At 56.6% G+C, this 18,574-nt stretch overlaps 1 protein-coding gene across 3 annotated transcripts in view; it reads left to right on the top strand.

Moving 5' to 3' along the window:
* Window positions 1-10,732, top strand: part of RAB11FIP4 (RAB11 family interacting protein 4) — a 33,716-nt gene extending 22,984 nt beyond the window's left edge. For all 3 annotated transcript variants that reach the window (XM_042965984.1, XM_042965987.1, XM_042965986.1), the window contains exons 3-13: window positions 624-818; window positions 1,366-1,500; window positions 1,851-1,886; window positions 3,072-3,171; window positions 3,439-3,542; window positions 4,714-4,854; window positions 6,499-6,580; window positions 7,061-7,198; window positions 7,282-7,440; window positions 8,479-8,622; window positions 9,799-10,732. In XM_042965984.1, coding sequence (XP_042821918.1) covers window positions 624-818; window positions 1,366-1,500; window positions 1,851-1,886; window positions 3,072-3,171; window positions 3,439-3,542; window positions 4,714-4,854; window positions 6,499-6,580; window positions 7,061-7,198; window positions 7,282-7,440; window positions 8,479-8,622; window positions 9,799-9,915 — 1,351 coding nt within the window. In that variant the 3' untranslated portion in view covers window positions 9,916-10,732. The remainder of the gene's footprint in view (window positions 1-623; window positions 819-1,365; window positions 1,501-1,850; window positions 1,887-3,071; window positions 3,172-3,438; window positions 3,543-4,713; window positions 4,855-6,498; window positions 6,581-7,060; window positions 7,199-7,281; window positions 7,441-8,478; window positions 8,623-9,798) is intronic.
* The last annotated feature ends 7,842 nt before the right edge of the window (window positions 10,733-18,574 follow it).

Raw genomic sequence — 18,574 nt, forward strand, 5'->3', positions numbered from 1 at the left:
TTTTTGCAGACCTTTCAACAATTAGATAACCCATAATTTGATATTTACTAATATATATTAAAATTTTACAACTGTAACTTAATCATTTAATTAGCTACTATTAGCAATATAGAATATATAATTTTATATTATACATCTATAACTTAAAAAAAAATTTTTTTTAACACTTGTTTATTTTTTGAGAGACAGAGACAGAGCATGAACGGGGAAGGAGCAGAGAGAGAGGGAGACACAGAATCCGAAGCAGGCTCGCAGGGCTCAAATTCCCAAACTGTGAGATCGTGACCTGAGCCAAAGTGGGACGCTTGACCGACTAAGCCACCCAGGAGGCCCCATATACTATGACTCACTATAACTTATTCTAATTTGATGTAGGGAAACCGTTCAGTTGTAAGCCATGTTTTGTCGCTGTAGAGAAGCATCGGTTTGCGCACCTCTTGTGCAGAAACTGTTTCTGTGGTGAGACACTTCCCTTAGGATGAGGTCCCCAAAGTGCACTTGCCAGGTCAGAAAGCACACACTCGGGCTTCTGATCTCTGTGGCACCAGTTGACCTCCAGGAAGGTCCCCGGCACAGGCTGTGGACAGGGCTGTGTTAACAGACAGCCCTTCTGTAACACCCAGGTCCCTGGGCCACGCCCCATCCATGACCACGTCGGACCTCTCTACACACTCCACCACCTCGCTTATCAGCAACGAGGAGCAGTTTGAAGACTATGGAGAGGGGGACGACGTGGACTGTGCCCCCAGCAGCCCCTGCCCCGATGACGAGACCAGGACCAACGTTTACTCGGACCTGGGATCTTCAGTGTCTTCCAGGTGGCCCTGTGGTCTGGAATGGCAATTTGGGGCCCGGGAAAAGCGGCCGGACCAACCAAACCTCATCCCAGGGCGGGTCAGAGGGCAGAGTCCTAAGCTACCTGGGGTCTGCTCCTGGAGCTTGGGGGTGCTGCCTTTGCACCCTGATTGGAGGTTCTAGAATTCCTCCCGCCTCCTTCTGGCTTGGGGAAGAAACAGAATTAGCCCACCTGGGAGGCTGCAGACTCAGGGGTGTGTGCTGTCTTGCTTCCTAGAACCTCGGTGTCGAAGGGTCCTTCTAGGTGACCTACTGTGATACCTTCCCCCACGCCTAGTCATTACTCACTCTGACGTTAGCTCTCCATCGCCTTGTCTGTGAAATGGGTACTGTTCATTGGCCTTTCCTCTCAGAGTATCGAGGGAGGGAGGATCTGTTGCTGTATTTCTACTTCCTCTGCCCCTAAGCGCACACACAAAAGGTTCCCAGGCATTGGGGAACCCAGTCAAGTAAGGATGGGGTAGGGCACCAGACTGGACAGCAGAGGTTGATTTCTGTCTCCCGAATCAGTGCGGGGCAGACACCCAGGAAAATGCGGCACGCCTACAACAGCGAATTGCTGGATGTTTACTGCTCTCAGTGCTGTAAGAAGATCAACCTGCTGAATGACCTGGAAGCCCGACTGAAAAACCTGAAGGCCAACAGGTGAGGCCCCCGGGACCCAGCAGAGGGATGGGCGGCCAGGGCTGGGGGTGGGGGGTGGGTCCAGAGGGGGAAGCGGCAGGCAAGGCGGCCCCACTCTGTCTTGGCAAGTGAGGGCCCTGTCAGGGTGGGATTGATCTTAGGGGGCTTGCATTTTTCTGCAAGAGGAACCTCAGGGTGCTTCTACTGAGGACCCAGCTGATTAGTGAATTCCCTGCAGCGGGCGGGACAAAGCCCTGTAGTGCACCTACTGGTATCTTGCAGCCCAGGCAGAGTAAGGAGTGGACTAGAGCCCCCTCTGTTCAATGACTGTTTTCTCTCTCCCTCTCCCTACTGCACCCCCACCCCTGCAGCCCTAACCGGAAGATCTCTAGCACGGCCTTTGGACGGTAAGACCCCCCCCCACCTTGGGAGGAGGGGTGGAATACTGTCTCCCTTTCCATGCGGGCAGCCCAGACCCAGCCAGTGCCCGGTGCCCTGCGTGTGCTCAATGCACAGAGGGAAACAGAGACCCCCAGGAGTGCAGGCAGAGCAACCAGACCTCTACTTCTGACAGGGAGGGGCCGCCCTTGCCCCTTGTGGCAGTGGAGCAGTCGGCCTCTGCAAACCCTTAGCTGTTTCCGCTCCAGGCAGGTGCACCAGGGAGGCCCCGAGAGACCCGGCGCGTCTCACGGCTGTTGGTGCCCTGCCCCGCACCCTGGAGCCGGCAGCTGTACCAGCAGATCCTGGGGATCCCGCTGACCGAGACTGGGCACAAGTGTGCCCCGTTGGAGCTGGTCACTTTGCTCCGGGTTAAATCCTCCCAGCTAACTTCCTGGGACTTCCAGGCTCCCGCTCTGGATCTCGGGATCCAGGTTCTCGTGCACGCTGGCCCGGGTCCACTCCCAGGGCCCTGGGAGCTGCCAGCAAGTGCCCAGACTCTGGCTCAAGAGCAGGAGTGGGACGGAACAGGCCCTGGGTAGAGACCTGGCTGCTGCCCGGCAGGGAGCGGGAAGGGGGAGCCTCACCGTGGTAGCTGGGTTTGCCTCCGGCAAGTCTTTACCCATTTGCAGACCGACCCAACCCCCTGCCCTGCACAGTCTAGGTGGGTCTCCTTCCCGTTCCCAGGGTCCCCAGGGATGCATCGGGAGCCGGTTTGGTGGAGGAATTGAGTCTTGCTGGGTGGCCTCAGGAGGCCAGGACCCTCTGCCAGGACCATGGAGCCAGTCTACCTGCAGTGGCTGGTTTTGCAGCTGGAGGGAGGTGGTCGGGGGCTCATGTGCCCACTCTGGTCACTGGGTAGTTACTGGCTCGAACACCGGCATGAAAAGGGTGCTGAGGCAGCAGGCCAGAGCCGTGATGGATTGCCAGGGACTCTGGAGGGGTGTAGCGGCCCATCCGCTGGCCTCTGAGCTGGGTGACCTCTTGAGTTCAGAGGTCAGGCAACTCTTCTCCCCTGACTGGGTGAGGACAGCCTCCTTGGAGGGGTCCCTGGCCTTCTCCCCAAGATACTGGGTGCTCTCAGCCCATAGCCCAGTGTGGACCCCAGGCCCTGGAGGGCCGGCCTCTGCAGCTACCTCCCCCCTCCCCCGCAGGCAGCTCATGCACAGCAGCAACTTCAGTAGCAGTGACGGTAGCACTGAGGACCTGTTCCGAGACAGCATTGACTCCTGTGACAACGACATCACGGAGAAGGTGGGTCCTGAGTGGGTGGAGGACAGGCCTAATGTGTGTGTGCTCCCCGGGGGTCATGGGGAGCCCCCCAGCAGCTATCTGGGGACTCGGGAGACAGAGACCCTGTCCTTGCCCAGGAGTTGGGGGTAGGTGGCCCCGATAACGTGGACACGTACGCGTGGGGACCCTCACGCTCACCAAACATGGCTTCTGTCCCACGGTCTCTAGCTTCTCGGTCCTGTGGACTCCGAGGTTTCCTCCACCCCCACCTCTGCCTCCCTCTTGCAGGTGAGCTTCCTGGAAAAAAAAGTGACAGAACTGGAGAATGACAGCCTGACCAATGGGGACCTGAAGAGCAAGCTGAAGCAGGAGAACACACAGCTCGTGCACAGGTCGGGGGCTGGGGGGCTGGGGCCCTGGCCATGACTCGGGAACGGGCTTGGGGAGGGCCCTGAGAAAAGCTGGGGAGGTGAACTGCACATCTTGTCCTTCCTCTCTGAGAGGCTGTGATGTGTCGGCCCCTTGCTCCATGGCTGTGCCCATGCAGGACGCACAGGAAGACTGGTCTCTGGGGACTCAGAAACAGGTCGGAGCTTGACCTTGACCCCCATGTCTGCAGCCCCAGGGTGGGTGTAAGGCAGGAGTTGGGATCCACTCCCGTATTTCTCTGTCCTACACTGATGAGAGTCTGACACCCGCCCGCCCCCCACCCCGTTTCTGGGGACAAGCTCTGCAGAGAGAGACGCTGGTGTGAGTCGGGCTCGCACGTGCTGCTAGTGGAAGGGTCCGGGCATCGCTGCCCCTCCTCCCAATGGGGGCCCGCTGACCCTGAGTGCAGTGAGGTAGTGCATGTAGCATGTAGTTGTCCTCACGGGGTGGCATGAGATTTGGTAAACTGATCCCCGCCCAGGGTCTGGCCCTCAACCTTGTAGGGCCCAAAGATGGATTCTGGAACACCCCAGAAGGGTAGCCTCCTGGAGGGACTGTTTCCAGTGAAATGTGCCCAGACTGATAGGCCAGCTAGGCTGCCAGTGGTGGGGTTAGAGCGTGCCCTGTGAGACCTGGCCCCTTCCTGGGTCTTGAATGTTCAGGGCCCCTATCCAAGGACATGCGTGGTTTTGGAGTCAAGGTGCCCAGTAGCTGAATTACTGGTCAGAGGGGTAGGGACCAGGGAGGAGGAGAGCGGGAAGAGAAGCCAAGGCCCGAGGGCTGCTTCACGCAGCCGTGCCGAGGCCTGCCGTCCCTCCCCGTGCCTGGCTGGGAATGCCGCCTTCTCCGTGCAGCCTCGCTCCCCTCTGGGCCGACCGCCAGGCGCCCCTCTCCCCACCCTCACCCCGTGGTGTGCGTGGCTCGTACACGTCTCCTTACGTGCTGTGGCATCCGCATTCATCTGTCAGCGAAGCTGCTGACCCACAGGTCTGGCAAACGCATCGCCACTTCCCGCAGCAGAGCTATGACGGAGCCAGGGTCTCGGGGCCTCCTGTAGCCAGGGGTGGGGGCAGGGTGGGAAGACACCACGAGAGCTGGCCCTGGACTGGGGCGCGCGCCCCTCTGTCTCCTCAGGGTGCACGAGCTGGAGGAGATGGTGAAAGATCAGGAGACCATGGCCGAGCAGGCCCTGGAGGAGGAGGCGCGGCGGCACCGCGAGGCCTACGGCAAGCTGGAGAGAGAGAAGAGCACGGAGATCGAGCTGCTCAACACCAGGTGGGCGCCTGCTGGGGACGGGGCCGCCTCGGAGGCGCCCTCCACTCCCGGTCCGGGCCTGTGGGACAGGCACCATCCCCGTGGTATGGATCGGAAAACAGCCTGAAGAAAAGCCCCCTGTTGTAACAGTTCTCCTCTTGATACCTGAACACCTGGACATGCTTGCTGGGAAGTATATACAAGAACCTTCTGGTAGCATTATTTCTACTAGGTACAACTGGAGACAGCTCACAAGTCTGTCAACAAGAGGATAGGTTAAAAAACTGTGGTCTTGCCCCTATTCCTGGGTTGGGTCTAATGTCCGGGCTCGGAGCTCCCCCTGCTGTCAGTCTCCTTGACCTTGAACACCTGGGTGCACCGACCCTGGGCCCCTGGGTCCAAAGTAAATGGAAAAGCAGGGCCCGGTTTCTTTTGGGCTTCTGGGCCGCAGGTATAGCTGCTGGAGCCTGAGGCCGGTAGGGAGAGGAGTATTGACCTGGGAATCTGGGTTGCTTACCCTTTAGCTCCGTGACTTTGGACATCCTGTGTCATTTTCTGGGCCTCAGTTTCCCCATCTGTCAGTCCTCCCTCCCAGCCCGACAGAATGACCGTGAAGGCAGGTGGGTTGCTACACATCAGAACAGTACACACAGGTGAAGACTGGTGTCCCAGGGCTGCCCTCCCTAATGACCCAGGCCAGGGAGGCCACTGGGAAGCTACCTAGGCCCCTGGCAGAGAGAGCAGTGGAGCCATCACTCTAGGAAGGAAGTAACAAGTGTGAAGGAGAGGGAATGTTCGGCAGGAATCGGTGGCAGAAATGACCCTGTGCTGTTCCGGTGCCACTGACAGCCCAACTCACCTGCCCTCTTTTCAGGTCATTTAAAATGACCTGGGTATAGGGGCGCCTGGGTGGCTCAGTCGGTTAAGCGGCCGACTTCGGCTCAGGTCATGATCTTGCGGTCCGTGAGTTCGAGCCCCGCGTCAGGCTCTGTGCTGACAGCTCAGAGCCTGGAGCCTGTTTCAGATTCTGTGTCTCCCTCTCTCTGACCCTCCCCCGTTCATGCTTTGTCTCTCTCTGTCTCAAAAATAAATAAACGTTAAAAAAAAATTAAAAAAAAAAATGACCTGGGTACCTGGGCTGTGTCTCCTCATGGGATCCTGTTAGGACAGCCCCCTCTGGACACTAACACAGAGGACGATGACCTGTGGATGTCACAGGCAGCTGCGGGGAGGGCCGAGCAAAGAGCCTGGGAGAGACGCTGGGGGGAGAAAGAAAAGCAAACGCTGTCTTTGCTTTCCAAGCGGGAGGGACCTGCCACCACCAGCCACAGGAGGACCTTCTCTTTGTTTAGCAGAAAAACGTCCTCTGTGTTGTTTCAGGCTCTAAGGACGCATGTGAAAAAGAATCCTATGTTCTTATTCACAAATGAGTGTTTCCTTTTATCACAAACAGAAGGATGGTAATTCGGTGTCCTTCCCAGTTTGCCTTGGATGACAGGAAGCTCGAAGCTGTATTACCCATCTGGAACAACTAGTCATATTCTTTCTCTCTCTCTTGCTTTCTGGTATCTTCCCTCCTCCAGGAAGCAGAGAATCGCTGTAGACTGTCCATCCGTTGTAAGATAACCTCCGTTTCTGACATGTTTGTCTTTCTCCTTTTCCCAGGGTGCAGCAATTAGAGGAGGAAAACACCGAGCTCAGAACAACAGTGACCCGGCTCAAGTCACAAACAGAGAAGCTGGATGAGGTGAGCAGCAGGCCTAGGAGTGTCCCTCAGACTCCGATCTTGAGCTGAAGCCACAGAGGCGGTGTTGGCCACAAAGGCCTCTAGTTGCTAGTTTGCCCTAACAACAACAACAACAAAATAAAGTATGAATAGTAATTTGTCTTGCTATGTTTCTGATTTTCCAAACTTTTTTTACAGCGAATATAATTTTTTATATAATGGGGGAAGTAGTAATAAAAAAGAGAGAAGGAGGCTAGCTTTTGTTTGGCCGCACCTTTGATTCAGGTTTCATCTGGCACCATCGAAGGGCTTCAGAGGCCTGTGTTTCTAGAATCCTAAGGGACCCGGCTGTTTCTTTAAGCCGTGACTCGAAGGCTGTGTTCAGGGGGGCTGGTCGGACTGCCCGCCTGTCCAGGTGGCTGACCCGGAGCCCCCCGACGTCCCTGGGGTGTAGCGAGCCTCTCTGGGCACCGTCCTCCCTGACCCAGTCCCCCGATCCAGGAGCGGCAGCGCATGTGTGACCGGCTGGAGGACACCAGCCTGCGGCTCAAAGATGAGACGGACCTGTACAAGCGCGTGACGGACAAGCTGCGGCAGAACCGCCTTGAGTTCCAAAAGGAACGGGAGGCGACGCAGGAGGTGGGTCCCAGGCCGGAGGGCACCGGGCACCGGGGCTCCCTCCCGTGGCCGCGCTCCTGCCAACCAGCCCCTCCCCCACGCAGCTCATCGAGGACTTGCGGAAGGAGCTAGAGCACCTGCAGATGTACAAGCTGGACTGCGAGCGGCCAGGCCGGGGGCGCAGCTCGTCCTCTGGCCTGGGCGAGTTCAACGCCAGGGCCCGTGAGGTGGAGCTGGAGCATGAGGTCAAGCGGCTCAAGCAGGTGGGCCCCGCTGGACGGGTCTCCCGCATGGGGCCCCAAGCTGCAGCGGCACCTTCCCACACCCCTTCCTGTCTGCTCCTCTCAACGTCCCTGCCCGGTGGGGCTGCCCGTCCCCACCCCACAGCTCAGGCAGGGCAGCTCACCTCTAGGCCACACTTGATGCGGATCCCGGGGTCTCTCCTTGGAGTCCACACAAAGAAGCAGACCCCACTCTGCTGTCCTTGCCGATGGAGTGGAGGAGGAGACTATCCAGCCATGGATGAGGGTCTGCTGTGTTGGGTCCTCCCAGAAGCAGACCCGGATCCCAAGGTTCCATTTCAAATGGTTCCCGGGAGCACTCCCATGATGGGGGAGTTGGGGGAAGTGGGATCAGGAGGGGCAGGGACCAAGGGAGGGTGTGATGGTGAGTGAAGCCCCCTGTTCAGCCCAGCCCGACATTCGGGGGTGGGAAACTGCTCTAGAAAGTCTACTCCTGCTGGCTTCACCAGCATCCCACAGCGATCCGAAAACCCCAGCCCTTTCTCCTGCATGAGGGCACCAAGTCCCAGGTGTGCGGTTAGTTAGGAGACTTTAGGCAAAAGCTAGCACGTGGTGCTGGCACGTGGGGTCTGGGCAGGGCCCTGTGAGGCCACCTGTACTCAGGAAGAGTTCCCACAGAGCAGGATTCCTGAACCTCGCTACAGGAGGAGACTGGATCCAGCCTTGCAGCCCGGAGACCGCAAAGTATCAGGAGCTCCTCTTCTGGCTCACTCACCCCAGGGAGGAAAGCGTGGCCAGGAGCCCTGCCCTTATCTGGAAACTTCGTTCCCCTGAGTGGGCCTATAACTCTTCCTCAGGAACCTGTGACCTCCCAGGACCCAGCCCTTCCCCCGAAGCCTGGCAGAGGCCACATCACCTATGGGTGTCTTTGAGCTGGCCTGACACACACCTGAGAGAAGGGTCCCGGTGGCAGTCAGGAGACCGTGAATGCAAAGAAATGGGTTCTGCTGGGTTCTGGATGCTTCTGGGAGCTGACGTTGCTTTTGTCCCACTCCACAGGAGAATCATAAGCTGCGGGACCAGAATGACGACTTGAATGGACAGATCTTGAGCCTCAGCCTCTATGAAGCAAAGAACCTCTTTGCCACCCAGACCAAAGCCCAGTCTCTGGCCGCAGAAATAGACACGGCCTCTCGCGATGAGGTAATGTGCCCTCTCATTCTTGCTTGGGAGCCTCGGCCGCTCCTCTGCAAGTCCTGTCCCGCACCCGTGTGCTGTGATGATAAGTCCCAGGCTACCCCGAGCAGGGGAAGCAGACCAGGGCCTGTGAGGGTCCCCGTCTGCAGCCACCTGAGTGACCGTGCAGAGTAGTGAGGGAGTTAGAGCATTTCTGACTTCCTGCATGTGCTGGGGGGAAGCTCTGGGAACAGAGTGGAGTTTGAGTCTTTGCTCTACCAGAAACATGCCAAAATGGCCGGCTGATCAACATGTCTCTGTCAGCCCGTAGTGCAGGAGAAGCTAGAACCCCTCTGCCTCAAGCCAGGAGGGGAAAGACACTAGCGTTTCTTGAGCACCTGATTGTAGTGTGTCTTCATCTTCTGACAACTCAAAGGCTTCCTGGACATTTCCATGTTACAGATTGGGAGGCTGGGACACAAGATCACCCAACTTGTGGAGGGAGAAGGACCCAGGTCTCCAGAACCAAAGTCCGTTCTGCCCCACCACCCCACACCAGGGTGTGCTTCTAAAAGATCAGGCCTCCAAAATACCCTGGTTACATTTGAACATGAATCATAAGACAGTCACTGAACCCTTTATCCTGTACTTAAGACACAGAGTTAAGTGCTGACTCCTAGCCTCGGGGGACTCCCAGCTGAGCTGGTTACCAGCCTCCAGTCTGGGGGCAGATGTGGCATTTCAGTGACCTAAAGGACACGTCGGGAATGGACCTGCACAGGGGCAATGGCAGGGTCGGGGTGGTGAGGGGACCGTTTCAGGTAGAGGAAACAGCTAGAAGCCTTACAAGTCTTAGGGCCCTGGGACTCCGGATGTCATTCTTGATTGCAAATGCCTTTAGCCAGTGTTTTCAGCCTATACCGAGCAGTTGCTCATACTTGGGTCCCTCCACAGACCAGTTGGATCAGAATCCCTGGGGGCAGGGCCTGGGCGTCAGCATATCTCACACACCTTACTGTGAGTTGTCACTGCTCTCGCTGGTTTCTGGCACCCAAGTGCTGAGGTTGGTCTGGGGGCCTGCCTTGCCCAGGTGTCCTGAGCCCCTCTGTCCTGGGCCCTGGCTCATCACAAGCTGGGGATCCGGGTTCCACCTGCACTCCAGCCCGGGCCCGGCCTCTGACCTGCCTCTCCCGTTCCCCCCAGCTCATGGAAGCCCTGAAGGAGCAGGAGGAGATCAACTTCCGGCTGAGGCAGTACATGGACAAGATTATCCTTGCCATCCTGGACCACAACCCCTCCATCCTTGAGATCAAACACTGAGACGAGGGCTGGCTGCAGAGCGGCCTCGGGACCCTCCCAGCCCTGGACCCTGGGACCAAGGCGCAGACCCCACTTGAGGATGCGGCCCAAGCCAGGCCACACACACACACACACACACACACACACACACACACTGTAAACATCTCTGGCCACCATGTCCTGTGTACTGATGCGTATGTGGGGAAGCCGCTCACACAGCAAGGGGTGAGCGTGGGGCTGTGAGTGTCATCTGCACAGTTACTGCCCGTGCACTTTGCAGTCCCCTTGCAAGAGCGGATGGTCCTGGAGGGTGGGAGGGGCAAGGTCTGCTATCAGGAGTTACTGTAATAACAAGAACTGGAAGACTGTGTTTCAGGTACTGGATGAAAATGATTCTACCTCTGGGGATAAGGATTTAAAGATGCTCTAGTGAGACAGGCTCTTTTCACCCCACCTCTGTTCCCTCTGGGAGTGGGAGCAAAATTATGGTCTTTCCCAGGGGTTCGAATGCCTAACGGCCACATCCTCCCCAGCCTCTTTGGCCACCTTTCAAGCCTAGGTGCTCAGGCTCAGAGAGGAGGAAGGGGCCCTCCCAGAGCCCCTCCCTGGCCAGCAGCCCCTGTGATGCCTGTGCATGGGGTGTCCCGAGGACTCAGGCTTGCAGGAGAGCTGGCATGGGGCAGCCTTCGTTTGAGAAGTTCTTGGTATTTGGGGGGTTTCCTGTACACTTCCCCATCCCTGCCTGCCTGCCTGCCTCTTCCTTTCTGGCTTGGTTGTTTTTTGGTTTTTATTTTAGAGAGAGAGTGCGAGTCGGGGAGAGGCGCGGGGTCGAGGGTGGGGTGGGGGCGGAGAGAGAGAGAGAGAGAGAGAGAGAGAGAGAGAATGAATCTTAAGCAGGCTCCACACTCAGCATGGAGCCCGACGCCAGGCTCAATCCCACAAACCAGCGATCATGACCTGAGCTGAAATCAAGAGTTGGACGCTCAACTGACTGAGCCACCAGGTGCCCCTCTTTCTGTTTTATTGTTAAGACCATGAAAAATGAGCGGTATTTAACTTGAGTGTAAAATGAAGGGAATAAAAGGGGGTGGGGAGTGGGGGCCAGGGGTGTCTAAGGCACGTGTTGGCATTGGGTGACAAAGACCTTAGTTCCAGGGAGGAGCGTGGTCCCATTCCAGTCTGTTCCCTCCCCGTGGGCTGCATTTCACGAGAAGCATGGATGGACAGTCCACAGGCGGGGAGTGGGCCTTGCTTACCTGCTCCTGTTCTCCACACAACCCAGTGATGGCAGGCCTCAGGTTTGGAGTTTGGGATTCTGAGCTCTGGGCTTGACTCAGCTGGGTAGCGAGGCCCCCGCGTCTCACCTTTTGGAAACTCTCCTATTCAGTTCTCAGCCAGGAGAGGTGTGCTGGTGAGAGACACGGGTGAGGAGATCACAGGGAAACCTTCGTCCTCCGTCCTTGTGACACATGGTGGAAATTCTCTCTCTGGATTTTTTTTTTCTCTCTCTCTGGATTTTTAACGTGATCTTTTGTTGTAGGCAGCTGGTACTTTGAGTTTTCCAGTTTGTCTCAGTTTTATATGGCTTGTGATTCGTTTCGTTAATCCACACATATATAAACATGTATGCTCTTGGGTTTTTTTCCCCTGCAGTTTGTTTTCTTCAGCAATTCTAGTGTAAGAAGGAAAGTTCAGGCATGTTGGGGAGGGGCAAGAAGGGGTGTATGCAGAGAAGCGGGGGCAGGAGAGGGTGAAGAGGGGATCGGGGACTTGGGATGTGTGTTCCCTGTTCACGAAGGCAGGGCTGTGGCCACCACCCATCTTCATTCCGTTCCAGTCAACTTTTGCTTCTGTTGGATTTTGTGATTTCTTTTGAAGCATAAGTGTGGGGTTTGTTTCATGCTGCAGATAACGGGGCTGCGTTGGTCTGATCCAGGCCTTTGGGGGTTACCCACCGCAGGAAGACTAGGGCAGGGAGTCTCTCGACCCCCGAGGGTGCTGGTCTCCTTGGGCTCCTCCAGGGGTCTGAGAAGCAGCAGCAGTGGAAAGAAGGCCTGAGGAGTGAGTCTCTTGAGAATTTGCTAATGGCCCCTAATTAAGGGAAAGGAAAGAAGACGTATCAGGACTTGGCTTTGGTCTGGATTTGACACCAGGAGGAGTCCTACAGAGGCCAGCCAGACCAAGGTCCTGGGCTGTGGGAGACTCGCCCCAGGGATGAGCATTTTATATGTAAAACTTTATATGCTCTTTAGCTGCTTTGATCTGGAATTCCAAAGGGCCCAGAGGCCTGGGTTGCACAGTCACACGGTCACTAGGCGGGAAGGAATTTCTGCCTTGGTGTAAAGGCGCGGAAAAAGCGGTCTGCCAGCAACATTCTGCCACCTCCTCCCTGAAGGGGGCGCCATGGGAGCGGCCTCCCTGAGGACGCCGCGTCTGAAAGGCCCCAAGGGACCTGGTGCTGTGCCTGGGGTCTCTGGAAAAAGGGCGGACTTTAAAATGAGACTAAACTCCACGCAACCCAGGTCTCGAGTTAAATCCAACCATCTTCAGCCAGAGTACGTCTCATAAAACCCAGACCGTCTAATTGGCTCTTAACGATCATGTAGCGTTTTTAACTGCTCTTCCCTGCTTGAAAGCTCGCCTGAGGGGGGCACATGCCCCAAGGGTCCCAGCCCCATGGGCCCTGCGAGGCACCGGCGGGGCAGACCCTGCCCCCTTCCAGTGTTTCCCCCTACTTTGTGTGTGGTCTGGTAGAGCGTTACACTCTTCTCTCTCTCCGTACGGGGGGCTGCTAGGTAGCATGCACGGTGCCCAGCCCAGTGTGCATTTCGGGCAAACAAAACAGAACTCGTAGGAGAAGTATGTTCCCTGCAATGCCTGGAACATATTTAAAATGGAGAGAGTTTTAAAATTCTGATAACTGGGTGGAATCCACAGAGGTTCTGACTTCGTTGGTGTGGAGCATGGCCGCCGAGGCACCGGAATGTTTGAACAACTCCCCAGCTGACTGTAATTTAACTGGGTGCCCCTATGTGGGTTTTGTTTTCTGTTTTCGCTGAACCCGGCCACCTTACCAAGTAGCGATTAGTAATAACTTGTCCAAAGTTTAGAGGTGTTGCGGGGGCGTGGAGAGGGGTTTCTGCAACAGATTCACGTTTTACTCGGCAGTTGGCTATCCTTACATTCAGTTGGAAACCAGACAAAATTTGCTGAATCGGCAAGTGAGGGTTATATACAGTATCTAATAGAAAAGGAGGTACTCTCTGGCTTAGCTAGGCCTTACTCTGTGGGAAAGTATAAGAAATAAAGTTCTAGTAGAAAAAAAATTTTTTTAACTTTGAATTGGCCAAGTTACACAAATTATTATGTTTTTTTATTAGAGAGCAGGGGAGAGGGGCAGAGGGAGAGAACGAGAGAATCTTAAGCAGGCTCTGCATTCAGCAAACAGCCCGACTCGGGGCTCGATTGCATGGCTCGTGACCTGAGCTGAAATCAAGAGTCTGACCTTCAACCAACTGAGCCACCCAGGCACCTGTAGACACACAGACACACACACACACACACACACACACACACACACACACACACACACACACTTTTTAATTTGTAGATTCTCTAAGAATGGCCAGAGGGAAATTCCTTTACCTTGATTTTGTTTCTGACCTGTTACAAATACAGAGCTCAAGAATCTCCGAAAGCACTTGGACCTGAAACAGTGGTTTTCAACTTGGGTTGTGCATTGAAATCACCTAGGGAGATATAAAAACTTTCGCCTGAGCTGAACCCTGCCCCTCCTCCCATCTCTGCCCCCAGATTCCAGTGTAATTGGTGTAGGTGTGGCCCGGGCACGAAGATGTTGAAAGAGCTCCCCAGGTGACACCGACGGGTAGCCCCAGGTTGAGACCCCTGCCCTAGAGGGTTGCTAGCCAAGGGTAGAGGAAGCGGGTAGAGTTGGTCGTCAGGTTTGTTAATCCAGGTGCTGCGTTAACAGTAGGGTGTCAGTGGCTTTGATGGATGGTGAGAAGCCAGGAGATCCCTCGCCCCAGGATGGGAGGCCAGGTGCCTTCAGCTGTTCTCGTCACCCTGGGGGTTAGCACACCTGAGCGGGCAAGTCTCTGTCGGGTGCCCGTGGGGTCAGGCGCGGGCCCATTCTGGAGTTGGGGTAGAACAGAGTCAAGGGTCGCGGAGGGGCTGTCCCCCGGAAGGCAGCCTCCTACTTGCACACCTGAGCAGGAGGGGACACTGGCGCTGTGGGTTTTGCCTCTGACCTGTTTTCAGGCTGGGTGGATGAGGGTCACCCCAGCGTCTCCACTTTCAGCACCCAAACCAGCACACCCCGGCCCACGTCCAGGAGGCTCCAGGTGCTGGTCTGCTGGATCATCTGATTCCTGACCCAGCCAGGTCCCGGTGGTCAGGAGGGCACAGTGCGGGCGCTTTTGTTCCACTGAGGGACTTAATGGCCGGCAGAAACTGTATCGGCCAGTGGGGACTGGTGGCTCAGGGCGAAACTAAGCCCGCTTTTTGTGCTGTGGGCACGTGTGTTTAATGCATTAGCAAATTTAGCAGGGGAAGTTTGGGAACGGTCGCCACGCCAAGAAAATGACTGTTCGCCTGGCACGACCACAGCGACTCTTTGAAAGGGCTGAGGAGGGTTTGGGGCTGAGGGCTTCAGTGCTGGCATCCTCCCTGGCCGGTCCTACTTGGGGACGGAGGTCAGTCCCTGTAGGGCGATGCTTCAGGCTGGTGGAGACCAAGGCCCATCTGCCCAGGGGCCTCAGGCCAGAAGGGCCAAGTGCTCCCTGGTGACTTCAGGCAAGTTCCTTCTGTTGACCTTAGGGACCTTCAGGTCCTCCGTCCTGCTCTGAATCTGTGCGCAAAAGGTCAGGGAGCAGGAGAGGCTGGCACCACGGGCCAGCCCGAGCTGCGTGGCAGCACAGCTCTAAGGCCCTTGTGCCGCCCACCTGAGAACATAGGCTGCTTTCTGGAAAGGTTGGTTTCTGAAAGCATAGACCCTGGCGAAGCGGTCTGACTTTGGTGCTCCGACCTTGTAGGCTCCTCCTCCTTCCTTGTGACTGTAACCCGCCATCTGCCCCCCCCCCCCCAGCCACCCGCAGGAGGGTGGCTGAGAATGGTGGGAGTTAAGTGCTGTTGCCCCGGGGGGGACCGCACCTCCTACCGGGACCCTCTGCTTTGCTGTGCTGCACAGGCTGTGTTTTGTCTGCATGGTTTGGGGTCGCTGTCCTTGTGCCTTTTTTTCTTCCCTGTCACCACTGTACAGGATTTGCCATGTCCTCACTGCCCCTTTTCTACATCCTCGTGTTTACCCTGGTCCTTCCCGAGCCCTGTAAATGTGTACATAGCGTCCCACTTGGCGTCCACGGGGTCTGCTCCCAGGTCAGGCCTCCCAGCACGTTCTTCCACACGCGCCTCCAGGTTGCTCGCTCAGCCGTGCAGGTTTGGTAACTTTGTACAGAACTCTTTTCATTACGGTCTTAAGCTCGGGGGGCTCGAAGTCCCTCGTCCAGCCTGCAGCTAGTTTAGAAGCCTTGCACACCAGAAAAGGGTCACTTTGTGTAAAGCACCTTCTCCCACAAACGTCTTCCCGTATTGGTGTCAGTATTTATAGAAAGCAGAGCGCACCTTTCTAACCGTGGGGTTCGGCCCAGGGCCCCCACAGGGACGTCATGGGTCTGCGGCAGCACCCCTGGCCCCCAGAGGAAGCTCCAGCTGTGTGTGGCTCCCGGTGCTTGGCACTGGGCTGGGTTCAAGACCACCACCATCTGGTGTCTCGAACAGCTTTGGAACTCCCAAGTGGGCAGAAGAGGCTCCTCGCTGCTGCCCCGGCCTGCCATTAACTGCCGAGCTCTTCCTCATCTGCCCGAGGTGCTCAGACCCGAGTGCCATTAATTCCCCGACTGCTGACCGGACTCACTCTCGCCCACGGCCTGCTGGCTCCCTCCGTCCTGGCCCTTCCTGCTTTCTTGGCTGGGCCTCCGGGGGCCCAGATGGAAGAAGCTACATGTATGGCCTCGTGCCCAGGGGTTTGTTAGACGGCTTTGACTCTGGGATTCCCCTTGGGTCTCGCCCCAGGAGCCTCCCTCTGGAAGTAGGCTTATCTCCGGAGCTGGGGTGAGACCACCTCCAGGCCCCAAGGCGGGGAGAGAGGGGTGAGGCCCAAGGCTGCGTCCCAGGGCCCCAAGCTCTCCACGTCCTACCTGCTTCTAGCCAAAAAGGAGCAGGCTGTCAGAGGCAGGCTCCTTCAGGAACTCTAATGTACAGACCAAGGTGTAAATAAACAGTTTGCTTTTCTTGCCTGACTTGACGGTGAGTTTCTGTGGTTGGGGGAGGGAGGGTGGAAGACGGGAGGTCTGGTTCTGGGGCTCCAGGGGACAGACAGTGTCCTTTAGGAAGAGCAGGCCCCACCCTGCATACCAGGGGGGCTGGCGCCATCCTCCAGGGGCAGGGCAGAGACCCTTGTTTTGGCCTGCTGTCCCCCGGAGAGGTGTGGCTCCCAGAAGCCCCTGGAACACCACACCGTTCCAGCCGCGGGGCTGTGATGCTCAACAACCTGGTCTTTGCTGCAGCCATGTTCCCTTTCCCAGCCGGGGCCTCCCAGGGGTCTCCGCTTGCTCTGGCCACTCTAATGGGGCCCCAGGGCCATCTTCCTCTCTGTCCACCGCTGCGATTCCTCTGGGTCACAGGCCCAAGTCCTCCCCTCAAGCGTCGTTTCAGACCGACGTGCCCGCACCAGTGCTGCCAAAGCTGTAAAGCATCAAGGTGGCTGCAGGTTGAGCGGCCCAGACCCCCAGATTTCTGCCCTCTCCTGGTCTGCCCCTTCCTCTTACTGTGGCACTCCAGGTGTCGAAGGGATTCCCAGGTTGCCCAGGCCCAGCCCCTGGAGCGGAGGCTGCTCTCCCTGTTGGCCCAGACCCTCAGGACAGGCAGGACCAGGTCCCTTCACCTCCCCACACAGGCCCTTGTGGCGTGGGTCTGCCTGTAGGTGGCCCCCCACTCAGTAGATTTACCTGGCTTCCTGGGCTGGTGGCGGGGGGGAAGCCCCCTCCCAACACTGGGAATTTGTTGTCCTGGATCTCTGTTCCCTCCATTCTCCTAATGTGCCTCTTTCAAACTGCCCTACTTGAGTTGCCAGATCTGCAAATAAAAATACAGGATGCCCAATTAAATTCGAATTTCAGGTCAGTGATCCTTCGGTTTAAATATGTTCTGTGCAATACTTAAAAAATTAGTAATTGCATGTCTGAAATTTGACACTGGTTCTGCCTTTCCTACCCAGCTATCCAGAAGGAACTGCTGGCCTTTCCAGAAGCTGTTAGCCCGCTTGTGCCTTTGTCTTCACATGGCCATCTTCCCTCTGTGTATCTCTGTCCAGATTTCACTATTAGAAGGACACCGGACATTGGATTAGGGCCCACCCTATCCCAGGATGACCTCATTTTAAACTTGCTTATATCTGCAAACACCCTATTTCCAAATAAGGCCCAGTTCACAAATACCAGGGCTTAGGAATTCAACATTTCAGGGGGACACAATTCAACTCAGTTTGCTATTCTGGAGAGAGGTGAGAGCCAGCACTGCTGTGTGGACAGGCTGTGCCCTCTGCGCACGTAAATTCCCTGCTCACCTGTCCCGGTTGGCTATTTCAGACATCACCAACCCTACGCCCCCTGGAGGCCACGGTTCCTGCAACGGCTTCGTTGTCCGATCCCAAACTCACTAGGCCCTTAAATTTAGAGCCTTTTAGAGTGGTCCAGGCCCAGGTCAAAGTCTCCTGAGTAGGTAAAAAAAAATCTGGGTCTGAAATCCCCCAACCAACCGACTTGAGCACATTGTACGTGCCACCCTCTGTGTTGGGCACTGGAGGTTGGCACGGAAGAGACAGCAGAGGCTTATGTCCTCCTGCGGGCAGGGGAGCCAGGGAAAGGTCCAGGGGGCTGCAGGAGCCGGGGACAAGGGGATTGGGATCAGCTGGGGATCAGGGGCAGCTTCTCTGAGGAAGGGGTATTTCAGAGGAACCCTGAAGGGCTGTAGGATCAGGAACCACATACGGGGGAGGCCGGCAGAAAGCACAGCCCTTTTAGGGACTCTGGTTGGGAGGTGGGACAGGTGAGTCCACTCGGAGGCTGGTGGGCCCAGGGTGGATCTCGTTCACCATTAAGCAATTGTTTCATCGCTTCCTAATGCTCAGTGTAGAGCCGGGTGCGGGGCTTTGACGCTGAGCAAAACAATCTGCTCCTCACCCTCATGGCACAGGGTGCCTCCAGAATGTTCAAATGGGAGGTTCTCAATCCTGGCTGCGTGTTTGAATAGCCGGAGGGAGTTGAAAACCCCACGGATAAAGGCCCCAGCCCAGCGGTTTGGATTCAGGAGGTAAGGGGTGGCTGGATGCCAGGGTTTTTCCAAAGTCCCCCAGGTGATTCCAGCATGTTCACAGGTGTGAGGGTCACTGCTATGTAATCCCCCCCAGAGATCGTTGGGAGGGAACAGCTGGTGGAGAGGCCTTTAGAGAACGAGCAGCAGGATCTTAAGCCAAGGAGTGGCCTGCTCGGGGCCGAGTTTTCAGAGAGCGGCGGCGGCACCAGGCGGCAACCTGACAGAGGAAGTGAGAGAGGAAGGCAGCCTGGGACTCAGGTAAGACCCGGGTTGTTCGCTATTTGTTTGC

The sequence above is a fragment of the Panthera tigris genome, chromosome E1, assembly GCF_018350195.1.
Source record: "Panthera tigris isolate Pti1 chromosome E1, P.tigris_Pti1_mat1.1, whole genome shotgun sequence".
NCBI classification, from domain to species: Eukaryota; Metazoa; Chordata; class Mammalia; order Carnivora; family Felidae; genus Panthera; species Panthera tigris.